This window comes from Mytilus californianus, unplaced genomic scaffold (assembly GCF_021869535.1).
Source record: "Mytilus californianus isolate M0D057914Y unplaced genomic scaffold, xbMytCali1.0.p SCAF_1, whole genome shotgun sequence".
In the NCBI taxonomy this organism is placed as follows: Eukaryota; Metazoa; Mollusca; class Bivalvia; order Mytilida; family Mytilidae; genus Mytilus; species Mytilus californianus.
In genome coordinates this window covers 132,538,071-132,550,151 of record NW_026262581.1, presented here as the reverse complement: position 1 = coordinate 132,550,151, position 12,081 = coordinate 132,538,071, and the positions used below count along the sequence as shown (strand labels likewise).

General features: G+C 33.2%; 1 protein-coding gene and 1 long non-coding RNA gene across 2 annotated transcripts; both read right to left on the bottom strand.

Annotated features, from left to right (window-relative positions):
• Nucleotides 1-1,389: 1,389 nt before the first annotated feature.
• LOC127735001 (uncharacterized) lies at nucleotides 1,390-3,963 on the bottom strand. Its single transcript, XR_007997917.1, has 4 exons — nucleotides 3,797-3,963; nucleotides 2,281-2,441; nucleotides 1,932-2,033; nucleotides 1,390-1,471 (listed from the first exon to the last, which is right to left on the bottom strand). It is a non-coding gene; the product is annotated as an uncharacterized LOC127735001 (long non-coding RNA).
• Nucleotides 3,964-7,406: 3,443 nt separating this feature from the next.
• On the bottom strand, nucleotides 7,407-11,493 carry LOC127734879 (snaclec clone 2100755-like). The gene is made up of 5 exons (XM_052244928.1): nucleotides 11,414-11,493; nucleotides 10,239-10,432; nucleotides 9,540-9,642; nucleotides 8,011-8,118; nucleotides 7,407-7,755 (listed from the first exon to the last, which is right to left on the bottom strand). The coding sequence occupies exons 1-5, from the start codon at nucleotides 11,463-11,465 to the stop codon at nucleotides 7,478-7,480; spliced, it is 735 nt and encodes a 244-aa protein (XP_052100888.1). The 5' UTR covers nucleotides 11,466-11,493; the 3' UTR covers nucleotides 7,407-7,477.
• Between the last annotated feature and the right edge of the window lie 588 nt (nucleotides 11,494-12,081).

Genomic DNA, 12,081 nt, shown 5'->3' with positions numbered 1-12,081 from the left:
CGAGTTAAAGTTCGTTCCGCTCAGCTGATTTTTGACGAAATTGCGGGTTTTGGACTATAATAAATTGTTGAAATCACAGTTATACGGACTTTTTTCAATACACCTTCAGATTTTGCGCTGATTCTTGATATGTGAGTCTACCATGATGAGTTACAGATCAAGTTTATGTTTCTTTCCGCTGTGCTGGTTTTCTTGTCGTTTCAACACATCTTGTTCTGCAGTACATCCACTTCCCAGCAAACAATTCAACATTTTAAAAACGTTTTAAAAATGTTTTGTTTTGGTTTCTAGAATGTTTTATTAAAACGTTTTAAAAACCAAAATTTGTAGACTCTTATAAATGTTTCAAAAACATTTTGAAGAAACGTTATTTGGAACATTCAGAAAACGTTGAAATAAGGTTTTATGAAAAACGTTTCTGTCAACCTCCAACAAACATTTTCAACACATTTGTGTAACAATGATGCATTAGTGCGACCACCATTACTTTGGTTTAAAAATATATAATTGATTGTGCAGTGTTTTGTATTTCATCCATTTCTTAATTGGTAATGCACGTGTTTAGTTGAAGAAAAAGCAACATCTTTATAAGCTTGGATGGATGGTTGGTTGTTTAACGACCAGTGGCAAGTCAGATGCATATTCTGGATGAGAACATGATTATTAGAAATTAATACCCTGTCTTGTAATAGAAAAAAGTAAAATCACAAAAATACTGAACTACGAGGAAAATTCAAAAAGGAAAGTCCATAATCAAATGGCAAAATCAAAAGTTCAAACACATCAAATGAATGGATAACAACTGTCATATTCCTGACTTGGTACAGGCATTTTCTTATGTAGAAAATGGTGGACCAACATAGACATAGACCAACATGTTGTGCCAGATTTTTTGGTTCTAGCCCACAAGGCAAGTTTGCAGGAAGACATGTCACATTATTCTGACTACGGGCCAAGAAGTCTTTGCTCTCAACTCATTTTGGGGAGAAGCAACAAATAATAATTTTATTGTCATTGGTTTGACCGGGCCGAAGTTCTAACCCACGACCTCCGCACTTGAGGCGACCACACTCCCCATTACACCAAAGCTCTGAAGGAAGATATTCTTTATAAAAACAACTATGCCAAAGCAAAGCTTGTCAACCTCTAAGTAAACTGTTTAAACTTGGTCCTGTGACCTTGAAAGTCACATCAATAAGGTTCTTCCATTGACAAGGAGATTACATATCTCTAAAACCGAGAATTTGACAAATTACCATAATAACTTCAATCAATGATCTAATTTATAACCAAAGCTTTAATTGTTGCAGAAATTGGAATATAGTTTTATAAACATCTTTAAATACTTTGCAACAAAAAAAAAACAGTATTGACAGGACTAAAATCAGTAGAATCAAGTTCTTTTAAACAGATTTATTTGTTCAGACTCCAATTCTTCTTGCGATATCATCAGTCCTTTTCTTACAGGTTTCTGAAATGATAAAAAGCAATTTGTTAAGAATATCAGTACTCCCAAGTACCCTGTTTAGCATATAACTCTTAACCCCAGTTAGTTGTTGTACTCCCTTTTAATCAAGCTATTTCATTAAATCTATAAAGGGGACATTATGATATTTTTTGCAATCCAAGTAATTATTAAGATAGGCAAAAAACATAAATAATATTTACATGTCAAAAGCAATTGCTACAAATGTAAATCTCAATGTTTTACTTGCAGGTTAAAGACAATAATTCCATCGTCAAGAACATAACAATGTATTATTCTGTTGTCTCTAAATAAATAGAAGTTCTGCATGGTTGGCAAATGTCATATTGCTATAAATGACTCAGAAATTTGTGTATAGATATTCAAATTGCAAAAATAAACTTTTAAATAAATAAAACCTTCCACTTAAATGTATATTAAGATATTCTATTCAATTGAAAAATACCTTATATTTTTGTCCTCATGGCTTGTGTGGGGCCTGTTTTAGGAATTAAGACCTCCTCCATATCGGCAACCTTGGATTTTGGGAACACTCTTGCACAACTTTCTGAAAAAGTATTACAGAGTTAAAAAGATATATTTCATTATTTTTTTAACTTCCTTAAACTTTTATATATATATATAATAACTTTATGTAACTTTGCACTCTGTTTCTATCAAAAATAATAAGTGAGAAACATTATATTCATATTCATCATATGAATTCTTTTTGAGATTAAAGTCAGATAAAAAATCCAATCTATATTAATGGCACTTGCTTTTTAAAGTTCGACATATTTTCTTAATCAACTTACTCATGATTATTCTGCACAAAAGGGTGACCTGTGAATGCCTCTTTTCTCTTTTGCCCCTTCAGACTGTATTTGGCCCATAACTGATTAGTGCCACACCTTTTTCATCATCCTTCCTTACAGTTTGAAGGGCTGTGACCACCCTGTGACACCAAATACTGGACCTACAAAATTACAATTTAGTCCTGTTGTTATTTATTTTTCGTGAAATCAAATATTTGTTTTATAAATAATCGTGTCCATGAACCAATCTTAGCAAAACCTACAAATATTATTGCCTAAAAGATATTTTATTTCTTGTCCGAGTCTTATCGAGTTTCTATAATGATTTTTCATGTATCGCTGTGTATACGTTATATGCAATTGTATATGCATTTGAATGTTTGTCTTCAATTACAGGTTTATTCTGTTAATGCTTTGTTAATGCCAAATTTTTTTTTCATATGTATAGCATGTTTCGCTTATATATATTTACTTTAAATTAATATATATTATCTTTAACTGTTAAAATCTACTTTGACCTTTTCTCGGTAGATTGTTCTGTGGTTACATTATAAACTTTTACACATCTATTTATTTGAAAGGATTTTCCCAACGTAAATGAGCCGTGGTAATCAACACTGGTCGTATATGAATTTCTTTAATTTGATGATATTACACCTGGTGTTTCCGATGTCATATTTCAGGTCAAGTTCGTCAGGTGCCCTTGCGTTATATTTTTATTTACTATAACATTTGATTATAATTACTTTTTAACTGTTATCAATATGTTTCTATCGTGTAACGTATCAAATGCAGTTACATTTTGCGGTATACTGAATTGTTCATGACTGGCAAGTTACAATCAATTTTAGTCAGTGTTAGTCAGACATAAGATATTTTGTAAAATGAGGCCCAGCACTGGCAGCACGGCTATGGGTAGTCCAAACAAAAATGACGTCTTGAAAGGATATTTTTTATTTTTGCTGTTGCTACGAAGTTGGAGGAGGGAGTCCACATTTTGTTTTATCAAATAAGAAAGCCGTACAAAACATCATTATTATTTGACTAAGCTCTGGGTAGTTTAAATGATTAATTATGCTGTCTTCGGAGGCTTAATTTTATTTTACTCGTGTAAAAGTCAGACCAGTAGCCCATGAGGCATGTATGTATGTATGTATGTACTGGTAAATTCCTCCGATATCCGAAGAACCCCTTGAGAGCTGCGAGGGTACAGTGGAATCCATGTACACTCCCTATCGGGATTAATGGAGATGTGTCACTAACGTATTTACAAAGTTCAATATTTACAAGGACAATCCCCACCCCAACACCAGGGAGTGTCAGGACACCGGGCATGGCAAATTGACACGTGATGGCATCATGCAGTGGTGAATGTGAATTTATGCCAGTAGTAGTTAAATCTGTTAATCATGTAAATAGACTCATGCAAATCATACGAATGTCATGGAGAAAATAATGCAGTAATTTGTCTCAATTTCTACAAAATACATCGACTGATTATTGATTTTATACATACCTCTTAGACTAAACGCTATTCTGTAGAACTACTCTTCTAGCATGTCTCGTTGTTTTCCCAATTTAAAAAAGGCGGTGAGAGTATCCGGAAGTTTCGAACAAATTTTATCTAATGAAGAATTTTGCTTTAATACAAATTATTGTCGTAAATAATACAGTTTCTCAATTAAAATGTCTATCTTCGAATATGATAATACTTTAGAAATGCGATAAAGGAAAATATAGAAATAAAATACGAAACTAACTAATAAGTTACAACTGGTTCCCGGTTCTACAGAAAAGAAACCAGTTATTAGACTACAAGAACTTTTTTTTTGACATATCATATCATCATATCGACAGATCGAAGATGACTTTTTGTAAATTGAAAATTGAAAGTAATTATTAAAAACAAAAATATTGCGGTGATATGGGAAACACGATTTATAAAGTTTTTCTATACTTATTAAAAAACATTTTTGAAACATTATTAAAAAACAAAATTAAAAACGTTGTTTTAAAATGTATTATTTATGTTCATCAAAAACATTTTTGAAAAAATGTTTTTTTTACGTTTAAAAAATGTTTGCAGAAACATTTCTACTATAGTTATAGAAAACGTTTCAATTTAACCTTTTAAAAACATTTCTTAAACGTTTTTTCGACACTAACTTATTTGAAACCTTTTAAAAACGTTTCTAAAATGTTCTGTGTTTGGTGGGTTCCTGTTTGCTGATAGTTTGATATTTAACTTCTCATTGATCAAGGAAATGTTTCATCATACTAGTATTGGTCCTGAGAGGTGGATACTATCCATGCATGTTTGTGTCCACATATGTTGTTGAAATTGCAGATTTTTAACTTTTTGAGACGGGGCCATTCGTGTCGTTCCGACACATCTAGTTTACGGTTTATGTTCAATAGACCAAGCCCAGATAAACGATTGGTTTTCATTGTATTTCTCAAGTCTTCTCATGGTATACTGAAAAAGACCGTTCTGTCGTTGCCGTCGAGACCAGCATAAATGCAAATACGTTTAGTATATCAAAATATAATATAATTGAATTGGAAAAACACGTTAAACGAAACACCCGTCTTGCACGGCCGAACGTAAAATAAAAAAGTAAAAACAATTGCACGAAAATGACCCTTAACAATCCCCGTTTAACTTAATTTTGACTGGACTGTTTAAAAAACCTGTTATGAGGACGTATATAAGACTACATACCACCTCACATGAAAATCATAAGAATGGATCGTTGCCCATGGTCTCTTTATAAGTTAACGTCATATTTTATTTCATCAGTTATTTTGAAATCTTCAGAAAAGATGTCAGGGTAAGGAGGCATAGTGGACGTAACACTTGTTTTCTGACACCCCGAATACTCAGCTATTTTAATTGTGTGCATCAGCAACATAATCACGATGCTGGTTCCGTAAAAGATAAAAGTAGACTAGTTTCCGGAACGGAATATAGCTACAAAGTGACTATTAGAATATTGTATAAAACTTTTTAACTTATTTTATTATTTTAGTTTTATTCTTACAAGATTTACCATATTTTTATTTTTGTCAAATTTTAGATGTGTACGCAACTGCGTTTTTGCGTACGGGTTGCTGTGCGCCTGTCAGCTCTACATTGACATTACTACATATTATACACCCGTTCACTGTATTACACACCCGTTCACTGTTTTATACACCCGTTCTCTACATTGACATTACTGTATTATACACCCGTTCTCTACATTGACATTACTGTATTATACACCCGTTCTCTACATCGACATTACTGTATTCTACACCCGTTCTCTACATTGACATTACTGTATTCTACACCCGTTCTCTACATTGACATTACTGTATTCTACACCCGTTCTCTACATTGACATTACTGTATTATACACCCGTTCTCTACATTGACATTACTGTATTCTACACCCGTTCTCTACATTGACATTACTGTATTATACACCCGTTCTCTACATTGACATTACTGTATTATACACCCGTTCTCTACATTGACATTAATGTATTATTCACCCGTTCTCTACATTGACATTACTGAATTAAACACCCATTTTCTTTACCATATTAGTCCATCTGTTTTACCTGTTGTCTGCATGTGACATCTTTTGCTCTTTCTGTAGTATTGGTTATCAACTTGTCTAATGATAATTAACATCAGTGGCGGATCCAGAAATTTTCATAAAAGGGGGGGGGGCATTGACTGCCGAAGAGGGGGCCCGCTCCAGTCATGCTTCAGTGATTCCCTAGATAATCATCAAAATTTTTCCCACAAAAGGGGGGGGGGGCGGGCCAAGGTTATGGTTGTCTTTCTGATATTGTTTTAATCTAACCCCTTTGTTTTATTAACTTTGTATTTACATTGTGTCATAGATCAAATTTATTCGTTCAGTGTATGTTCACTTGTTTTTGTTAATATGTCTTTTGATTGAGTTAAGCCATTTCAATTGATATTTTATAGTGTGTCTTTCTATGTTGTAATGTTACACTATTGTTTCAGGTAGGGTGAAGGTTGGCGCCAATTAAAACGTTTAAACTCGCTGCATTTGTTAGCACCTGTCCTAAGTCAGGACCCTGATGTTCAGTGGTTGTCGTTTGTTGATGTGGTTCATAAGTGTTTCTCGTTTCTCGTTTTTTTTTATATAGATTAGACCGTTGGTTTTCCTGTTTGAATGGTTTTACACTAGTCATTTTTGGGGCCCTTTATAGCTTGCTGTTCGGTGTGAGCCAAGGCTCCGTGTTGAAGGCCGTACTTTGACCTTTAATGGTTTACTTTTACAAATTGTGACTTGGATGGAGAGTTGTCTCATTGGCACTCATACCACATCTTCTTATATCTATATACCAACATCTCATTTTATTCATAATAAATTTTACACGAATTTCCGATATAAACTATAGTATCTCCATACAACTGAGCGAATGACTATGAGTTTTTCCATCCCGATGCTTTTAACAACTACCATACTTGTCAAAAGCATCATGATACTTAACAAAAGTATCATGATACAAGTCTAAAGTATCATGATACTTGCTCAAAGCATCACGATGCAATTCAACTGACATTAGCATCGCGTTGGAAGCCAAAAGCATCACGATGGAAGTTAAAAGCATCATGATGTAAGTCAAAAGCATCATGGTGGAATTCAAAAGTATCGTGATGTAACTCAAAAGTATCGTGATGGAAGTCAAAAGTATCGTGATGGAAGTCAAAAGCATCGGGATGCTTTTGACTTCCATCATTATGCTTTTGACTTCTATCGCGATGCTTTTAACTTCCATCACGATGCTTTTGACTTCGGGTATCGTGATGCTGTTGGCTTCCATCGCGATGCTATTGTCAGTTTAATTGTATCGTGATGTTTTGAGAAAGTATCATGATAGTTTAGACCTGTATCATGATACTTTTTATAAGTATCAAAAGCATCGGGATACTTATTAAAACCATCACGATGGAAAAACTATAATGATGGAAGTATCGTTATTTAGACATGAACGACCACTCATACATGACACTTATTCGATATTTCCATTGCTAAATATCAAGTTCCCCGTAGATTGCATTTTTAAAAGAGACAGAATTAAGAGCAAATCTTTATTTGTGTTTGTGACAAGAAAAGTTGTAAAGTCAGCATACAGTTGGACGGAATATCAACTTATCAACAGCACAGATCATTCAGAATTTTGGTTGGTAAAGATCACAGTTGTACTGATTACATTTCCATGCCATAGCACACTGGATGATGAAAGCTTTACAGCCAGTCACGTGAGAGCAGTAGAACGCGCAGTCAGTCTCGTGAGATACAGCTTTCGTATGGGCGATGTGTTTGACGTACTGCGACAAATCCTGCTGTTTAGGTGGCCAAATTCTTTCAAACAACAGCGTAGGTGGTTCCTCTTTGTTCACAGCTGACTTGTTAAACAGATCACTTTCGATGTAAGCCATTGCTAAAGCTACAAAGGATTCAAAGATATTTTCAACCAATGTAATCATATAGTACATGAACAAATTTAAAACACTAACTATCTGTTTCATTTGTTTTTTTCTTTGTTTTTATTATATCGAATTTTATACAGAAGATATTACAACAGTCTGGGGAAATCAATATGATAACCATGTATTACTTGAAGACATCCCTGTATACCTTATTTACTTCTTTTCATATTAAAGCCGTACAGCTAACCAGAAAGTCGGTATTCGATACTTACAACTCTTACAAATGAACCCCGGAAGCCTTTCCCAGCACTCTTTGAAGACAATAATTCCATCTGCATTCAGAGCTCCACATATATCTTGATTGGATTCTGGTGCATTTCCTGCAATCAAACTGGACATGTTTATATGAGTCTTATATAGCAAAATATTTGTAGTCTAAATGCAGCCAGATACACAGATTCGTAATTCTAGTTTCTAGAAAGATTACAACTTCAATGTACATAAAAATAGCAAAATCTTCTGGTTACAAATTAATGTATGCTTCGTCAATTTACAAAAATATAACAGAGCGAAATTGTCGCCTCCCTGGACATAATTTTATCATGTGGTGAATCTGTCCAAGTCTTTTGTGTATGGTAAGCACCAACACAACCAAATATTAGTTGGTTTGACCTATCCAGACGCATACCGGTATTTCAGACAGTCTAGCTACGGATGGGCTATATATTTGCTATGAACCATTCAGTTAAATAGTAAGTTCTGCGATATACTAGAGTCAAAACATTATATATATATAGTATGTAATATGTATCAGTTAGATAAATTACATGCTTTTAACGATCTTTTCGATTCTGTTCACAGTTTCGAATCTCTATAATACTCTTCCACAAATGTCTATCAAACAGAACTTTTCTCGATTAATCAAATGTCCATTTGAAAAATCGGATCAAAATTTTCCGTTCCTTATTGTTAATGTTAAATGCTTGATTGTCCCTTTGGTATCTTCGGCCTCTTTTTATACTTTTTAGACGGTGATATTTTGTTGGTTTTTTCTTATATATATACGATGTATATTTACCAACTCGTTCGCTATGCCCGTATTTGAGGTGATTTTTAAGATTTTTTGTGTATAACTGATAAATAATTAAGTCAGGGATTTCGTTACAATCAAATAAAACCTGTACAAGATTGGTTTGAAAAATTGGGTTTACCTGCAAAAATCTTATAACAAATGGGATATCACATCCTAATGTTTACGGTGATGTTGTTTATAGAGCTCGTAAACTAAGATACTATCCATGTACATGCATCCTTCCTTTTAATAAACTAATTTTAAATGGGTTTCATTTTTTCATCGTAGTAAGTCTTTGAATATCGTCTTTATCTGTACCTACTATTAATACATAGCTAAAACATGCATTGGTATCCAGATATCACGTATGGACCATCATCCTGTTGATACTTATAGTTTATAGAGTTCCACAAGGTCGTGCTTCTTCTAAGACTGTTTATAACGCCTTTACACCAAATATACTGGAAACATTTAGTGGACAATAATGATATACATGTATTAAGTACTGTCTACATCAATTCACGAATCCTCAGAATTGCATTTGAGCAGAGCAAACATCAATCAAGCGTAACTTGCGTCGATATGAGTATAACGAAATCAGAGATATATATTTTAATTAGATTGAGCAAATACACATCTTCTATGGAATCAAACATAAAAAATATTGTAAACATTCTTCCAATCAAAAAGACTTACCATTTTTGCGTTCGCAGCTGTAAATAAACTTACCATTCTCGTCTATGTCTGACATGGATCCATCTAACCAAATCCATCCTTGGTCCTTGTTTGGTTTTGGTATAAGTCCTATCCATACAAGATTCTTTGTGAAAGGCTGAAATAGTTAACAGACAATATACCGTGAATGGGTTTATTAACTTATCAAAGAGCAGAATAACTACAATTCGATGGAGGGAATACTTTAATACTGTGCATGTTACTTTTATAAATTTTGACTTGGAAGGAGAGTTGTCTCATTGGCACTCATACCACATCTTCTTATATATATGTGTAGCCGAAAGTGGTATACAAATGTGGTCACATTCAGTCGTATGATAGATGGAGCCAGAAGGAATGACATTACTCTTGACTACCACGAAGACCAAGGTCCACCGTGTATATCAAGAAATACCAGTCAAATTATTGTATAATTGAATGTTGGGACTTCTACAGGACAAATCGACAATACAGTAGAGATAGAATATTGGTTGATTTGATCAGCCTTAGCCTACATAGTCTTTTACAACTGGATAGGATTATTGAAATACAAATTTTGTCAATTTATAATAAGTTCTTATTAAGACCAAAATACATATATCTGGTTAATTTCAAGTTTGAGGTCACGAGTTTCATTGTTTTATCTATGCATCATGTTTTTTTTCGTAACCATTTTTCAATGGTTGAAAAACTGATAAGAAAAATAATAGTAACCGGAAGTAATGTGGTCGTTATAAAACTCGTTTCTTCATCATTCCATACACTGGCCAAGACCGAATCCTTGTACGAACTACATATCTCCTTGGCGACAATAGCATCGACTGGATGATCGCTGTATAAATAACACATCTGGTTATAGTACAACCAACCTTCTTCACAACCATCAGGTGTATAGTTTATACCTACAACTAAAATTTTATGATTTTTAATAGTCATCGATTATTAAAAGAAATAAAAAGATTTAGACAGCGAGGTGTGCTTCGTGTTTTGAAATATATCTCGAAATTAACGGTTAGGGTCGGTTGAGAAAATAAGAAAATATAGATAAAAGATTTGATTTAAATCGTGTAGGGAGACTGCTTCGTCCCAGACACAGAGAAGAACCTTTCACGGTAACAAATTTGTGATGGTTATACTGGTGGTCAGTTGCAAGGCAATATCTCTTCACTTATCCAACATGTCTAATTTTTTTCCAGTTGCAGTCCAAGTTCCCACACTTCATTCCGGTTGACTATTAAAAACTTACCTATTCGAGTTATCGTCTTGAATATGCATGAAACACTTGACACTGGACATTAAGCAATCAAACAATAATCAATCGTTTATGTAATAGTTTTTTGACATCATCTTCGTATTTGAAGTTTTTCTTAAACGGGTGTCAGGAATAAAATAATTTCATTTCTTGCAAACACCAATTTCACTGACAACAAAACTTCATGGTATGTTTGTTGTAGAAAAGGGACAACGAAAAGGAAAAACATACGAGAGAAAACTTTGTTTGACAAATATTCATCATAACAAACCGTGAAAAGGGAGAGTGACAGAGGTGTTCAAGCTAAATTTTAACTCTATTTCCCCTTCCTCAAACCACAAATGACCCGCACAGAAAGCATCATCATAGGATAAGTCATGTTTTAAAATGTCATACGTGTACATAAAATACGAAATTACAGTGATATATAATTGAGAACTCAAAAATATTTTTCACCACTATAATCATATATGAATATATAAAGTAGATCTTAAAAGCAAGGGTTTGTATTCGTCTTTTTTCTTTGCTTTTCAAGATATAAACGATCTCAAATCATAAAAAAAAACAGAGACCAAAGTTGTTATTCATTTCTAGTTGAAAAAAGTCTACTTGTAGAAATTAATTAATTAGATCTTACCCAATATGACGGATCTCAATAAAACAACCCATGCGATCAAAGAAAATTCCATAACTAAACGAAATCAATAGTTACAGACATATATGATGTATGCCTTGCCAAAAATCATTTTCATTCATGTGAACATCCATCGATTTCCCACAAGCCTTGTAAGCAGAACCATTAAATTTCAAATATGTCTTGGTGTGCTGGAAATGAGAATATTGGTAAACACATCTCTTCCGCGATCTTACAAAAGCAAATTGAAGATTAAATCAAAATTTGCATTTAGATTTTTTATTTTGGAAAGTGGAGAATTGGATTTTGAAATTGAATTTTCTGCACTTTATTGTTTGTAAGTACGTGTGCATCCTTTTTTTTTTAACATTTGCTATGTATTCAGAAAACAAAATTGATCCCAAAAAAAATAAAGATTTTCCTCTCCATCAAACTATTTAAATATTCACAAAAATTAAAAATATTTCTCAAATAAAACTTATAATTATGGATGAATGAAATAAATAGGTAAATCTTAATGATAAAAAGTAAATGTAAATCTCTCAACCAAACTAAACTCGAGTCATAAACTGTCGGTATGATGACAATTAACATAAAAAAAACGGTCTTAAGGCACTTGGTACGCTTATTTTCTTTAAATAATCTTTGCTGCATTTTTTGTTTAGATATTA